The following is a 12,945-nucleotide window of genomic DNA, read 5'->3' on the forward strand; positions in this document are numbered from 1 at the left end:
GGGAAAGATACTGAACCCCAACTTGCTCCCAATGTGCGGGTCGGCGCCTTCCATGGTACCGTGCGGGCATTGGTGTGTAAATGGGTGAATGAGAGGCCATTGTAGCGCTAAGGATATATAAGTCAGTCCATTTACCATTTGAAATGCAGCAGCCACTACTCTTAATCCTTTGGATATGACCTTCGCTTTATCAAGGTGATAGTGTTAATATTAATCATTGCATACTTTATCAAAACGTTTGCTGGACCACGTTAAAGTCCCGTAGCTCTCTTCATTCCTCCCTGTTTGTGTAGGGGAGGACGGGGTTGGTCGTCACACTTTTTACTGTTATTTGAATCCCTCACAAACTGTATCCTTTATAGATTCCATTTCCCGTGTAAAGGAAGTCTGAAGTGTCAGGTAGTAATGGAGTGCCCTTACTCTCCTTAAGAATGATTCTGTTCAGAAGATGTGGACCGTCAAGACCGATGTGGACCGTCAAGGACCCCAATTGAAATAAGCCAGTGGCTTTCTTGGGTTTTTATCCTGTTAGTTGACCTTGTATGTAATATGTACTGTCATGTACCTACTTCTGCAAATCTTCTAATAAAGTTTTCAATCAATCAATCAAAAAAGTCAAATACGTGTTGTGCACTTGTGACAACCATCCCCATTGTGGGGTTGGTTGTCACATACTATGGGGTTGGTTGTCCCTATGTTATTTTTATTTATTTATTTATTTTTAAAGATGAACATTTTCAGAACTGAATTTAAAAGTTTAATTTCAGTGAAATACATCACTTAACATTAATTTTAATTTAATTTTTAAATAACATCAAATTTTTAAATAACATCAACTTAACACATATTAACACATCTTAACATAACACCAACAATAAAACATTTTTTAAAAAATCTTTAGGCCTATAACACATGTGACAAGCAACCCCAAATAGAATGTGACGACCAACCCCAACTGGAATTTCTTGCTAGCAACAGGGCTAACAACCATTGAACAACTAGATAGCTAGCTAGAAACAATCTAATCTATAGCTTTCCCTTTATACTTTTTAATGGTAATAATTGTTTTGTTATAAACCCATTGTGTAAAAGCATAGAAGAAAAATAATGAAGTGCTGAATATTTACAATTTGACATGAAAAACACAAAACGTCCTCTCACCTCAAGTTGAAGTGTCTTATATCCAGAGAAGACGATGTAGCTGAATCCTGATCTCAATAGGCTAGGTGCACGATCTCACTACTTCCTGAAAGGCAACTGGTATGAACATATCCTGTCTCACTCTATTGGTTTAATTGATTAATCAGCTGTGCACTGTGTGTTCCAACGGTTTACCGCACAGCTGATTAATCAATTAAACCAATAGAGTGAGACAGGATATGTTCATACCAGTTGCCTTTCAGGAAGTAGTGAGATCGTGCACCTAGCCTATCATGAACATTTCAGTACCAACATTTCGCGACAGCGCCACCTAGTGGCCGAAATATGATGAGTGTGACAACCAACCCGTGTGACGACCAACCCCTTCCTCCCCTACAAGGCGTGACTGCATAAACTCCCACCTTACCTAACCTCATGACTGAAGATCAAGAACATCAATGACTGGTTCTCAGAGTTGGTCAACTCCAGTTAGATAAATCCGCTTTTTCGTTATTATTTTTTATTTATTAATTGTATTATTAATAACAATTTTATTTGATAATTTTAGTGAAACGAATTAAGCATAGGCCTACTGTTTCACTATACTAATCACAATTCAAGACACCATGTAACAGTCTCATGAAAACCTGGGAAATGACGAGTAACAAGTTAGATAGTTTCAATCCAGTTTATTGTCTGTGTGTCACTTTTGAAAAGACAACTTGACAGCGGATCTCCAGTGAGTTAGCGGTACTTCTCGGACAGGGCAAGAGCCAGGTTATTGAAATACTTGTCAACAGACACATGGACATCAGGAGTGAAGTCCACAGGGAAGTACATTGCAAAGACGACAATGATAGAATGGGCAAAGATCTAAAAGAGAACAGAAAATGCAGACTAATGAGTGAGAGTTTAAGGCAATGTGAAAAGGTAACATTAATAGATCATTAACCATATACTTAATGATTCCACTTTTCCTCTTTTTGTACCTTGAAGTTGGAAGGGTCCACACGCAGCTTGAAAGCATGCAGCTCGCTGAGGTGTGACAAGAAACCACTTAGGTCATCCAAATGGGCAATAGTTTCGCCGATCATAGCCAAGATGGTGCTGCCATGCTTCCTCACTGGAGCGGAACCGGGGGCCGTGGTAGGCCAGTGGGAGAAGTAGGCTTTGGTCTGGGGGTAGACGACGAGCATTCTATGCAGGACAGTGGACATGTGTTAATATTAGACTTACACATGATTCACACTTCATCGATATGTCATTTCATTGGTTTATTCCATAATAATTCAAACAAAAGTAAATGTAGGCTAATGATAATGAGAAATGATTTATATTTACCTGGAAAGAGCTTCGTTTCCGATGTCATCCAGCTTTGGGAAGACCTTGGTCCAGAAGGCCGTCACAATAGCCTTGTCTTTGCCATTGAGACTCATTGCTGCGACTTGTTTGATTTCTCCACTTAAATGTTTATGTTTAGAAAAGAAGCTTGTGAGTGGAGACGTCAGTGGGTCTTTTTATACAGACGCGAGAGAAGGCACACCCTCATTATCTCGACTCCTCGGATAAGGCACAGGCCTATTCCAAATCATGAGTCATGTTTTTCCCCCATTAGAAGTGTGGAATTGAGCCAATTTATGTTGCCAAAAATATGACTTTTCTTTTGCTACACAAAAAGTAAATGGATTTCTTCCATTTAGCTTCCAATAGGCCTAAATGACATTAAACAGCCTTTTGTTCGATTGGATTGGTAAATGTATACTGGATAGTTGTTTAACAACCTATTTAATTTTGTACATAGTACATCTATATAATAGATATATAATAATTATAATATATATAATATAAACATATAAATATAGCTAACATATGCTAGATTAAAAATCGATCAGGCAAGCCAATTGCACTTCAGCAAAGATAAAAAGTACCCTAAACTATCTACTCATGTAACTGCTCTCATGTAGCCTACATAATCTATATATAAATCTGTATATATATATATATATGTATATATAAAAGGCTATATATAAAATAATAATAATATATTTTAAAATATATATATATTATCGGCTAGGCTGTATGAAATTGGTTCTGGAACCGTCAGAATTTGATGATAAAACACAGACTGAGTAGAGTTAACAGAGAGAGAACATAGTTAACATTATGTAACATACAGTAACATTGGCAAATATATAAACAGTATTTGTTTTTACTGCTTTATTCAGTTACACGATTCCATGCAGTAAAAAAGTATCGATGTTATTACATTGGAATGTAGCTTAATGATTTGTGCAGAGTAAATTCACAAATACAAAAATATATAATATCTGCTAGGCAAACGTCAAGACAAATCGATAGATTTTCAGGCAGGCGAATTGCACTTTAAAAAAAAGTACCCCAAACTACCTACTCCTGCCATTGCACTCATGCAGCCAACATAAACGACTTTCCACCAGCTGTTCGATAAAAATAAAATAAAAAATGAAATGTGGATATCAAATGGGTGGGAACGTCTGAATTTGAAGATAAAACACAGACTGAGTCACTCTGTAATACAACACCATTGCCAAGTATATTTTTTAACTGCTTCCTTCAGCTTTATACATGATTTTATAGAGTACAATGTTATTATTTTTATTTTGTTATTTTTATTTTATTACATTGGTAGGCTATGTAGCTTAATGATAGAGGTGGATTTTTTTTTAAAAACAGGAACAAAAATGTATTTAAGTAGGCTACTGTAGCATGTTGTTTTTGGAAATATATTTGATTACATTAAAATAGATGTAATTCTGAATAGCTACGTTGTTTCTGTAACTCTTGTTTATTCCTTCTTAATTCATTTGAATTTGACAACGCTTGAATGATCATCTCATTCAAATAACAAGATACGTATGATACCTAGAGTTATTACTTATGTTGATTTAATAATAGCATGAATAGGTTAATATGATGCGTCATCACTTATTGGAAGGTTTAGTTCTGTAATCCACAAGTTTACAACACAAAAACAACGCCTAAATGACCAAGCATATCTTGAAAGGTGGGATACATTTGGCATCATTCCGATCTATAGCACGCTGATGACCTCGCCCCCTCAAGACATTCATCCAATCATTGTAGTGTTCTCTCCTGGGCGGAGAGACTGAACGTCAATAAATTGGACATCCCAGGACACACTTAGCTCAGGGATCCATTGGAACATTATTACAGAGTACAAAGTACCAGAGGAAATCAAAAAACAACGTCAAAATGGTCGACTGGACAGATTTTGAGAGGAAAGCCATCGTAGACCTGTGGGGAAAGATTGACCCAAATGAAATCGGACCCCAGGCTCTGGCCAGGTAATGAGTTGATGTATTTATTAGTTGATATATTGCACAATTACTCTTGTGCAGTTGGAAACGTGCATTAAGTAAGCCAATACAATGTATGAATCCAAACCTGTTGTTTCTTTTTAGACTTCTGATCGTGTGTCCCTGGACTCAGAGGCACTTCAGCACGCTTGGTAACCTGTCTACATCCTCTGCTATCATGGGCAACGCTCAGGTGGCCGCTCACGGCAAGCTCATCATGAACGGACTGGACAGAGCCGTGAAGAAGCTCGATGACATCAAGAATGTCTACAAACCACTGAGTGTGATGCACTCCGAGAAACTGCACGTGGATCCCGACAACTTTAGGGTGAGTTCCATAGGCTATTCATTTATGAAATACCACTAGCCTTTTGGAGTCGTTTTGGTTCATTAGGCAATCTGATTGCTGTTTGGTGTAGTAAGCAGACTAATTGATTCCTATATATGTTGACTGTTTTAGTAGGCCTATAGATCGCATCCTCTAAAATCTCCGTTTAAATTCAAATATGTTTCCTCTGACCAAACATGTGTCTTCCTTTTACTTCATAGCTTATGGCCGACTCCATCACCGTGTGCGTGGCTGCCAAATTCGGCAAAGCAGCCTTTACACCTGACATCCAGGAGGCCTGGCAGAAGTTCCTGGTGGTCGTCGTCGCCGCTCTCGGCAGACAGTACCACTAGAGCAGCACTCAGCATCAGTATGGAGAGAGATGACACTTTAAACAGCTGGAAATTGTGTCAAATAAACATTGACTTAAAATCATGCATGTTTCTGCAAAAAAAATTATTGAAAGAATGTATACCATTATTATTGCTGATTATGATTATGTAGGTTGTATTATATAGTGTGTATTATTATTGTTATTATAATTTAAATAAATTTACCATTTACCAGTCGCTTTTAATTTAAAGCGATCTACAATTAGAGATTACAGGGACATCCTCCTTACTTAGGGATAAGTAAACATGGATTTAAAATCATATATGTTTCTGTGGAAAATTATAATAATAATAATAATACTTATTATTTTTATTATTATTATTTTAGCCTATACTCTCATTCAGACGGCAACATCACACGGAAAGATAGGCTACAGCTTTTAGAACAGCATGTAAAACTATTGAAATGTGCCTTCGTGCTTCACAGTAATACTGCAACAAAGTGAAAACCATACATTTGCAGTATATTTAACATCAGGATATAGGCAAGGCAAGGCAAGGCAAGGCAAGTTTATTTGTATAGCACATTTCATACAACAGGGGCAATTCAATGTGCTTTACATGCATTATTTAAAAATACAGCAAGAGGAGCATAAGAAAATAAAAATTACAATGAATAAAAGCAAATATAAGAAGTAAATAGATAAAACATTTAAAAAGACAATAGTTAATGGAAAAAAGACATTGATAGAAGTGTTTGTGTTTAATCATAACTGGTGCAAAACATGAAGGTTTTTAGCTTAGATTTAAATATTTTAAGGGTTTGGGCCTGTTTGATTTCTTCAGGGAGTTTGTTCCAGGAGCATGCAGCAGCTGCACCGTGTTTTGTTTTTACTCTTGGAATTATTAGCTGATTTGTCTCAGCTGACCTTAGGGACCTTGCGGGAATATAGGGTGGGAGGAGATCTGATATGTATTTTGGTCCAAGACCATTTTGCGATTTGTATGTAATTAGGAGGATTTTGAATTCAATTCTCTGAGAGACTGGTAGCCAGTGCATATAAATTAAGAATATAGGTCACCTTCAGGAGTATTCTCGATGTATTCAAGGATAGACCTATAATAAATATTTGTTTTTCATATCCCGATATATGTTCAGTGTCTAGGCCTACCACATGTAATATCGTGATCTTAGAATTATACGGTTCTATCTCCGTTTAGGGTAGTTCAAAGATATTGAGCGTCAAAGTTTTTACATTACATTATGTTTTGTGAGATGGAACCTTTGTATTTTATGAATTAATAACTCAAACATTTCAACATTTTAAAAACAACACCCCACAGGCATTAATAAACACCTAATGGATCAGATTTTGACAAATTTTAGATAGAACCTTATAATTCTAACGTCACGATATAGTAACAGCCTATATGTCACATTATATCAGGACTTAATCAGGACTTCAAGTTTATTCGATACGGATCTTCTGATAGAAAGATTTGGCAAGACGCCCATGGTCGTTCGAGGACTGCAAGAGGACATCAGAAGTTCACGAAAGGACAGGACGTTTCACATGGCTCAGAATTAACATGGGTGGAAACGGTCTGCATGTCCTGATAAACAAATGCTTAACATACTTTTGAACGTAGATAACGACTGACCTAATTACATTAATATCGTAATTCCTTTTTCTTATAGGCCTAGGTCTGGTTCACTAGACCCATATTTCAAAGCATAATTTAAACGGGTTTTGCCATCACATTCCTGTAAACACTAGACTTCTAAACTCCCATTGGGTTACTTCGCCTCCGGTCTATTAGCAGTTAAAATGGTTGACGTTGATATCTTTTTTTGCACATGCAAATTGGAGGCAAAACTGTTATTCTACTCCGTTTCACTGCAGGATTATATGATTCAATAATGATTCAACAATGTTGATGGTGTTATGGTAGCACTAGCAAAAGAGTCAAGTGTGGCAGAACCCCAGAACAGACGGACACAAGAGGCAAACTAACAATAAAAGGATTTATTAAAATGATGGACAAAAGAATAAACCTACTCTAACGGGGCCTAAGTGGGGGGAATGTGTGGATGCCAGAGAACTGGATAATGTAAATGAGGTGTGAGTGGGACTGTACTCTATGTGTCTGGGTGTGAGTGTCTAGCGTGCAAAACTAGTGTGGTGTAGATATGTAGATGAGTGAAGTGTTGAAATATGTACGTGTACTAACCAGTCCAGAGCAGAGAGGGGGAATAGTCGGCAGGCAGGCAGACGGGGGGGGTTAGGCAGGAGGAGTAGGCGGCAGGCAGACGGGGGGGTTAGGCAGGAGGAGTAGGCGGCAGGCAGGGGCATAGGCAGGAGGGGTGGTCGTTAGGCAGGCAGGGACATAGGCAGGAGACGTAGTCGATAGGCAGGCAGGGGGTCTAGGCAGGGGGAGGCAGGTTCCTTTGGGGAGCGAGGATCAACAAAGAAAACAACTAAGGTTAGCAAAATAACAAACAAACAAAACTCTGAAGTGAAACTACTTGAACGAGAATAGACAACAGGGAGAGCCAAACAACTAACCACATGGGTCAAAATAATCAAGCGTCGGAGGAAGGTTTCTGGGGCTTCTTATAGGGCTGCCTCCTCCTGAGTTGATAGCTGGACCCAGCTGTCTCCACTTGAGCCTGATGAGGCTCAACGAGCGCCAACGAGGCAGGAGGGGGCGGAGCCGATGAGGGATTCACAACAGATGGATACTTATTCCCAGTTTAGACCTGGACTACATCTATATGGATATTTTTTTAAGCGGATATTTTCGTCCTCCTTTTAAAAAAGAAACTCTGTCCACACCACAAAAATATCTCTGTCTCTGAAGAGCCAAAACTGAACACGATCGCCCAATCTACGCGTTATTCATCAGAGCAATTGCGCGTCATCTCCCTGTCATCAGAATGATCACGCCCCTTTTTGGGTGGTAGAAGTGTAGAAGTTTGACTGGCGGTCAATGGGAATTTCTGGTCTTCGCTACTTTAATCCGATAAAATAAGAAAACCGTAGTGCTTTTTAGATATTAAGAGCCCAAATCCGATGGCCAGTTAGGCAAACTATTATATAGTGTCGTTGCCGATCAATGATCGACGTCGTTATATAGAGAATATTAATGAAATAGTTGATTCATCAGAGCAGTCATACATCATCTCCGTGTCATCAGGGATTTGTAGTTCTTCATTTGATTTGCCGTGTAAATCCCCAGACTGCCTAATCCGATGGCCAGTCAGGCAAACAATTATATAGTGTCGTTGCCGATCAATGATCGATGTCGTTATATGGAGAACATTTATGAAATAGGCAATGAATGTGTGTCCTTTCAGTCTGCCTCCATCCATGTGGATGAACCACCCGACCTAAAGGCCTGAGGTGTTGTAGGAGGTATGAATATGATTTAGGGGGTATTTAGTATAACAGGCTAATGGGTTTATTGTGAGTTTACTTTGATTGTTTGTTTATTGCCTAGATCACCGTATTGAGAAGTCATATGGTTATGGGGGGTGATATTGCAAGGTAATTTAATCACCTGCGCACCTTGCATGACGGTAGTGGAGAGAGAGGGGAGCGATGTATTTTTGTTGACCGCATTTCCGCATATTCTATACGCATAGTTTGTTATTTTTCTGGTTTTGATCGCTTATGGATTATTTTTGTACGTCGCCAAGTTTGATTGTTCTATTCAATAAATGCTCTTAAACGTACTTTTCATCTCAGCGGATTGTTTGGCGCGTCATACAATGACCAGCCCAGACCCTGCTTGCGTCTCTCAGCGACTTTTTACTTTTGGCTCTATCTATCTATCTCGCTACAGGTGTCATATAACCCTAACCCATATCCTGTCATATAAAAGTACCTTATTGAATGTCCAGGTAATGTATTTCTCAGTGGCGGGCGGTGCATTTCACACCTAGGCCTTCAGTGATGTCCGACACATTCCTACCTGAATTATTCTACCTCTTAATACCATCGTTATGACGCCATGGCTCTAGAAACTAGACAGAAACACAGTATAACCGGGCGTTGCATCACCTTAACATAGTCAGACAAGTACAACAGAGTTATATTAATATTTCCGAAGCATTTTTAATCAATAAATCCGCATTTACAATGAAGAGTGTTAAACTAACATCTTTAAGATCGCTACATTACCCACGTCTGTCGTCTCGTCCACCATAATAGCGACAAAGGGTGCCTTTTTAATCTCCATTTTGATCTCTTCTCCCTTCAGCAATAGCAAAAATCAGGTCGTTTTGTATTTTGCCTGACGTCCCAGTAAACACTTTGTTTGTGGACAGGTGGTAATGTAAATCTGGGTTGTTTTCAGCCAGAAAAGAAAGAAGCTCAACGTAGTTTCCTCTGTTCGTGTCCCCTAAATGAAAGTTATTGTTTACCCAAAAACAGGACACAATCGATCAGTATTATCAATCAGTCAACGAAAGCTTTCGTTGTGGAACTCCGTTTCCCTGCGCACTTTCAAAAGTTTCACATCTACCGGCATAGTTACGCATCTCAATAGTGAATATCAATAGTGCGTATCAATAGTGCGTATCAATAGTGCGTATCCAATCAAAAGACGTTCTGGGTGCTGACATCATTGAGCCTTACAGCAGGCGCCGTTGTTGCTTTTGCTCGCATCTACGTAGGTTTACTAGGTACGCCACAGGTTTTCTCGTTCCAACGTTAAGTTACAGGTCGAATTCGCGGCACCGTTTAATGTGCAGGCGGGCAGATTTTGGAGCCCCCTAGCAACACATTTTGATTGGATAAAAGCTCTAACATAAAGGCCAGCCCTCCAAATCTCAATCGGAGACTGGAAGCAGCGCAACCAAGAGGAAAGCTATGAAATGAAGAGAATAGACTATGGGGAATCATTAATACATATTTGTGGAAAAAATATATTAAAATAAAATGTATATTCTGATGATGTTTAGGCCAGCAGAGAAAGCCTTGCTGGCCCTGACGGCACACCACTGGTATTTCTGACATCCATCACTTTTGCTGTCGTTAAGATACTTTATTTTTCTGTTTTGGTAGTCTGTCCAATGTGACAATTGCCCTCCTCCACCGGCCCTAGTTTTGGATCTAGCTTGCTGTTAATTATTTTCATGATAAAACGTCATAACATCTTCATATATACACCATACAGGATAAATACTGATTAACAGTATAGGCTACTTTGGCAAATGCCCATTGAACAGATTTATTTATTATCCTATCTTAAGAAAACTAATGTAACACTCTCATCTGGGGATTTACACGGCAAATCAACTGAAGAACTACAAATGCCTGATGACAGGGAGATGCCGTATGACTGCTCTGATGAATCAACCCCTATTTCATAAATGTTCTCTATATAACGATGTCGATCATTGATCGGCAATGACACTATATAATAGTTTGCCTAACTGGCCATCGGATTTGTGCTCCTAATATCTAAAAAGCACTACGGTTTTCTTATTTTATCGGATTAAAGTAGCAAAGACCAGAAATTCCCATTGACCGCCAGTCAAATCTTCTATCACCCAAAAAGGGGAATATCTGGAGTTTGAGGAGGAGTTTGGCAAGAGCAGCGGGGTAACAGAATAGCAGCGTCTCCAATAACAGCCTGTGCCGTTTAACATCCGTAATGCGTCGCTACCTCCGTGGGTAAAGCAAATAAACGACCGGGCTACTAAAATACGTATTTTTTTCTGGATCGTTCGTCATCGATCAACAACAAATCTATAAAGACGTCACCCTTATGACTCAAGACATCGAGGATTGCTTTTCGGCAAAAAAGAAGGCCGGGGCCGTCTTTATAGACCTGACGACTGCCTACGATACCGTATGGCATCGCGGCCTCACCTGCAAGCTGCTCCGCCTGCTGAGCCAATCTATCTCGGCGTGACATTGGACAGGACGCTCACGTTTCGCCGACACCTCGAGTCACTGCGCAAGAAGTTAACAGCTCGTGTGGCGTTGATGAGGCGACTGGTTGGCTCGGGCTGGGGCGCCGGCCACGGCAGCCCTAGCCCTCGTTTATTCAACTAGTGAATACTGCGCTCCAGTATGGTGTCGCAGTGCCCACACCCGCCTCATCGACTCGCCTATAAACGAAGCCTTGCGCATTGTGACAGGATGCCTGCGTCCTACCCCCGTGGACAACCTTCCCATCCTAGCAGGCATCCAGCCCGCAGGCCTCCGCCGCATGGGAGCCACAGCACGTCTCGCCTGCCGGGCCGTGGAGCTTAATAACCATCTGCTCCATGATAGGCTCACTATAACAGCGGAGCCCTCCCGGCGTCTCAAGTCGAGACACCCATTTGTGCCTGCCGCACAGGATCTCAGGCAGCAATGCAGAGATCTTAACATCAGTGGGCAGGATGGGCGGATTATGTGGCGCGAGGAGTGGGAGGCTAACACCTCCAAACTCCGCAACCACATCCCAGTCGGATGGGCAGTGTGCGAATTAAATCACGGTGTGCGGGGGAGCCCAGGTATTAAAGCAAAAAAATAATAATCTCCTAACGGGAAAAAAATGTCTGGCCAAATCAGGGCCGGTGGCTTTCCGTGCGCAAAGCGCGCTTGCGATTTTCCGTTCTACGTTCTAATGCTTTGACTTTTCTTTCGAAAAATGTGAATACATTTCCGCGTTGTCGAAAATCAATGACACATCGCTAGTCAACTAACACGGCTTGTTTTGTGAGCCTGCTAAACAATGTACAGTAGTGTTCTAGTTAACTAGGTAACAATGTAAAGTAGTGTTCTAGTTAACTAGGTAACAATGTAAAGTAGTGTTCTAGTTAACTAGGTAACAATGTAAAGTAGTGTTCTAGTTAACTAGGTAACAATGTAAAGTAGTGTTCTAGTTAACTAGGTAGCAGTCCAATCCATTTCGCTGCTGTATTTTGGCTTGACTAGCGAGTTTGTGTTGTGATTCTCAACAACGTAGTTTCACCCTTTTCCATAGTTTTGAATAATACATGTGTGGACTGACGATGTAGCGCTTATTCTAATAATTATTTAACATAGTTTTATTCTGATAATGATTCCCCCCTCCTCCCAGACTTACAAGGTCACATTATTATTGGATTGGTTGTTTGGTGCCGGGTGAAGTTAGCTAAACATTTAACCTGCTATCTAGCAAGAGAAACATAATGTCACTCTCCAAAGGAAAGTTGACGGTGGAAACAGGGCATTTAAACAGGAATGGACAGCGAACTATGCGTTCATCCTACCTGGTTTCATCAATGCAAAGCCGTTGTGAGACTCACATTTTCCGTGCTCACAATGAATGTTCCCTTCCACCTATACATGCGAGTTGTCCTTTTCATCAATGAATGCGATAAAGACGGACTAGAGGAATCGATTGGTGCATAAAAACCTTGAGAACTGCCGGATTAAAGTGACGTCCATAATAATAATAAATAATAATAATACATTAGACTTATAGCGCTTTTCTAGACACTCAAAGACGTCCATATCACCAGATAGCCAACAAATAGTGACCGATGGGAGATGTTTTCTCATTAAGTGAGATTTAATAGCCTAATATTATTTTTTCTATTTTTAATGAATGGCTCATTGTAATTATTATCCCTAGTAATGTAGCGTGTTTGCTCTGTCATTAAATGTTTTTCAGGAGCATATAGGCTAAGCGGATTCAGCTTCTTTTTTTTTTTTTTGCGCCGATTTAGTTGTCAATGTTTTTCATAAAATTAAACTGCATTTGCTTTGTTACTGTTCACATGTGTGGTGCAGTCACATTCACATAG

The 12,945-nt window shown here is 39.9% G+C and overlaps 2 protein-coding genes across 2 annotated transcripts; one reads left to right on the forward strand and one right to left on the reverse strand.

Moving 5' to 3' along the window:
* Positions 1–1,814: 1,814 nt before the first annotated feature.
* LOC308170520 (hemoglobin subunit alpha-like) lies at positions 1,815–2,622 on the reverse strand. Its single transcript, XM_080545312.1, has 3 exons — positions 2,482–2,622; positions 2,130–2,337; positions 1,815–2,013 (listed from the first exon to the last, which is right to left on the reverse strand). The coding sequence occupies exons 1-3, from the start codon at positions 2,574–2,576 to the stop codon at positions 1,885–1,887; spliced, it is 432 nt and encodes a 143-aa protein (XP_080401438.1). The 5' UTR covers positions 2,577–2,622; the 3' UTR covers positions 1,815–1,884.
* Positions 2,623–4,309: 1,687 nt separating this feature from the next.
* Positions 4,310–5,259, forward strand: LOC308170447 (hemoglobin subunit beta-like). Its single transcript, XM_080545237.1, has 3 exons — positions 4,310–4,484; positions 4,602–4,824; positions 5,046–5,259. Exons 1-3 carry the CDS (start codon positions 4,393–4,395, stop codon positions 5,175–5,177), a joined length of 447 nt encoding a protein of 148 aa, XP_080401363.1. The 5' UTR covers positions 4,310–4,392; the 3' UTR covers positions 5,178–5,259.
* Positions 5,260–12,945: the final 7,686 nt, after the last annotated feature.

Source organism: Nansenia antarctica, assembly GCF_963989245.1.
Source record: "Nansenia antarctica genome assembly, chromosome: 1".
NCBI classification, from domain to species: domain Eukaryota; kingdom Metazoa; phylum Chordata; class Actinopteri; order Argentiniformes; family Microstomatidae; genus Nansenia; species Nansenia antarctica.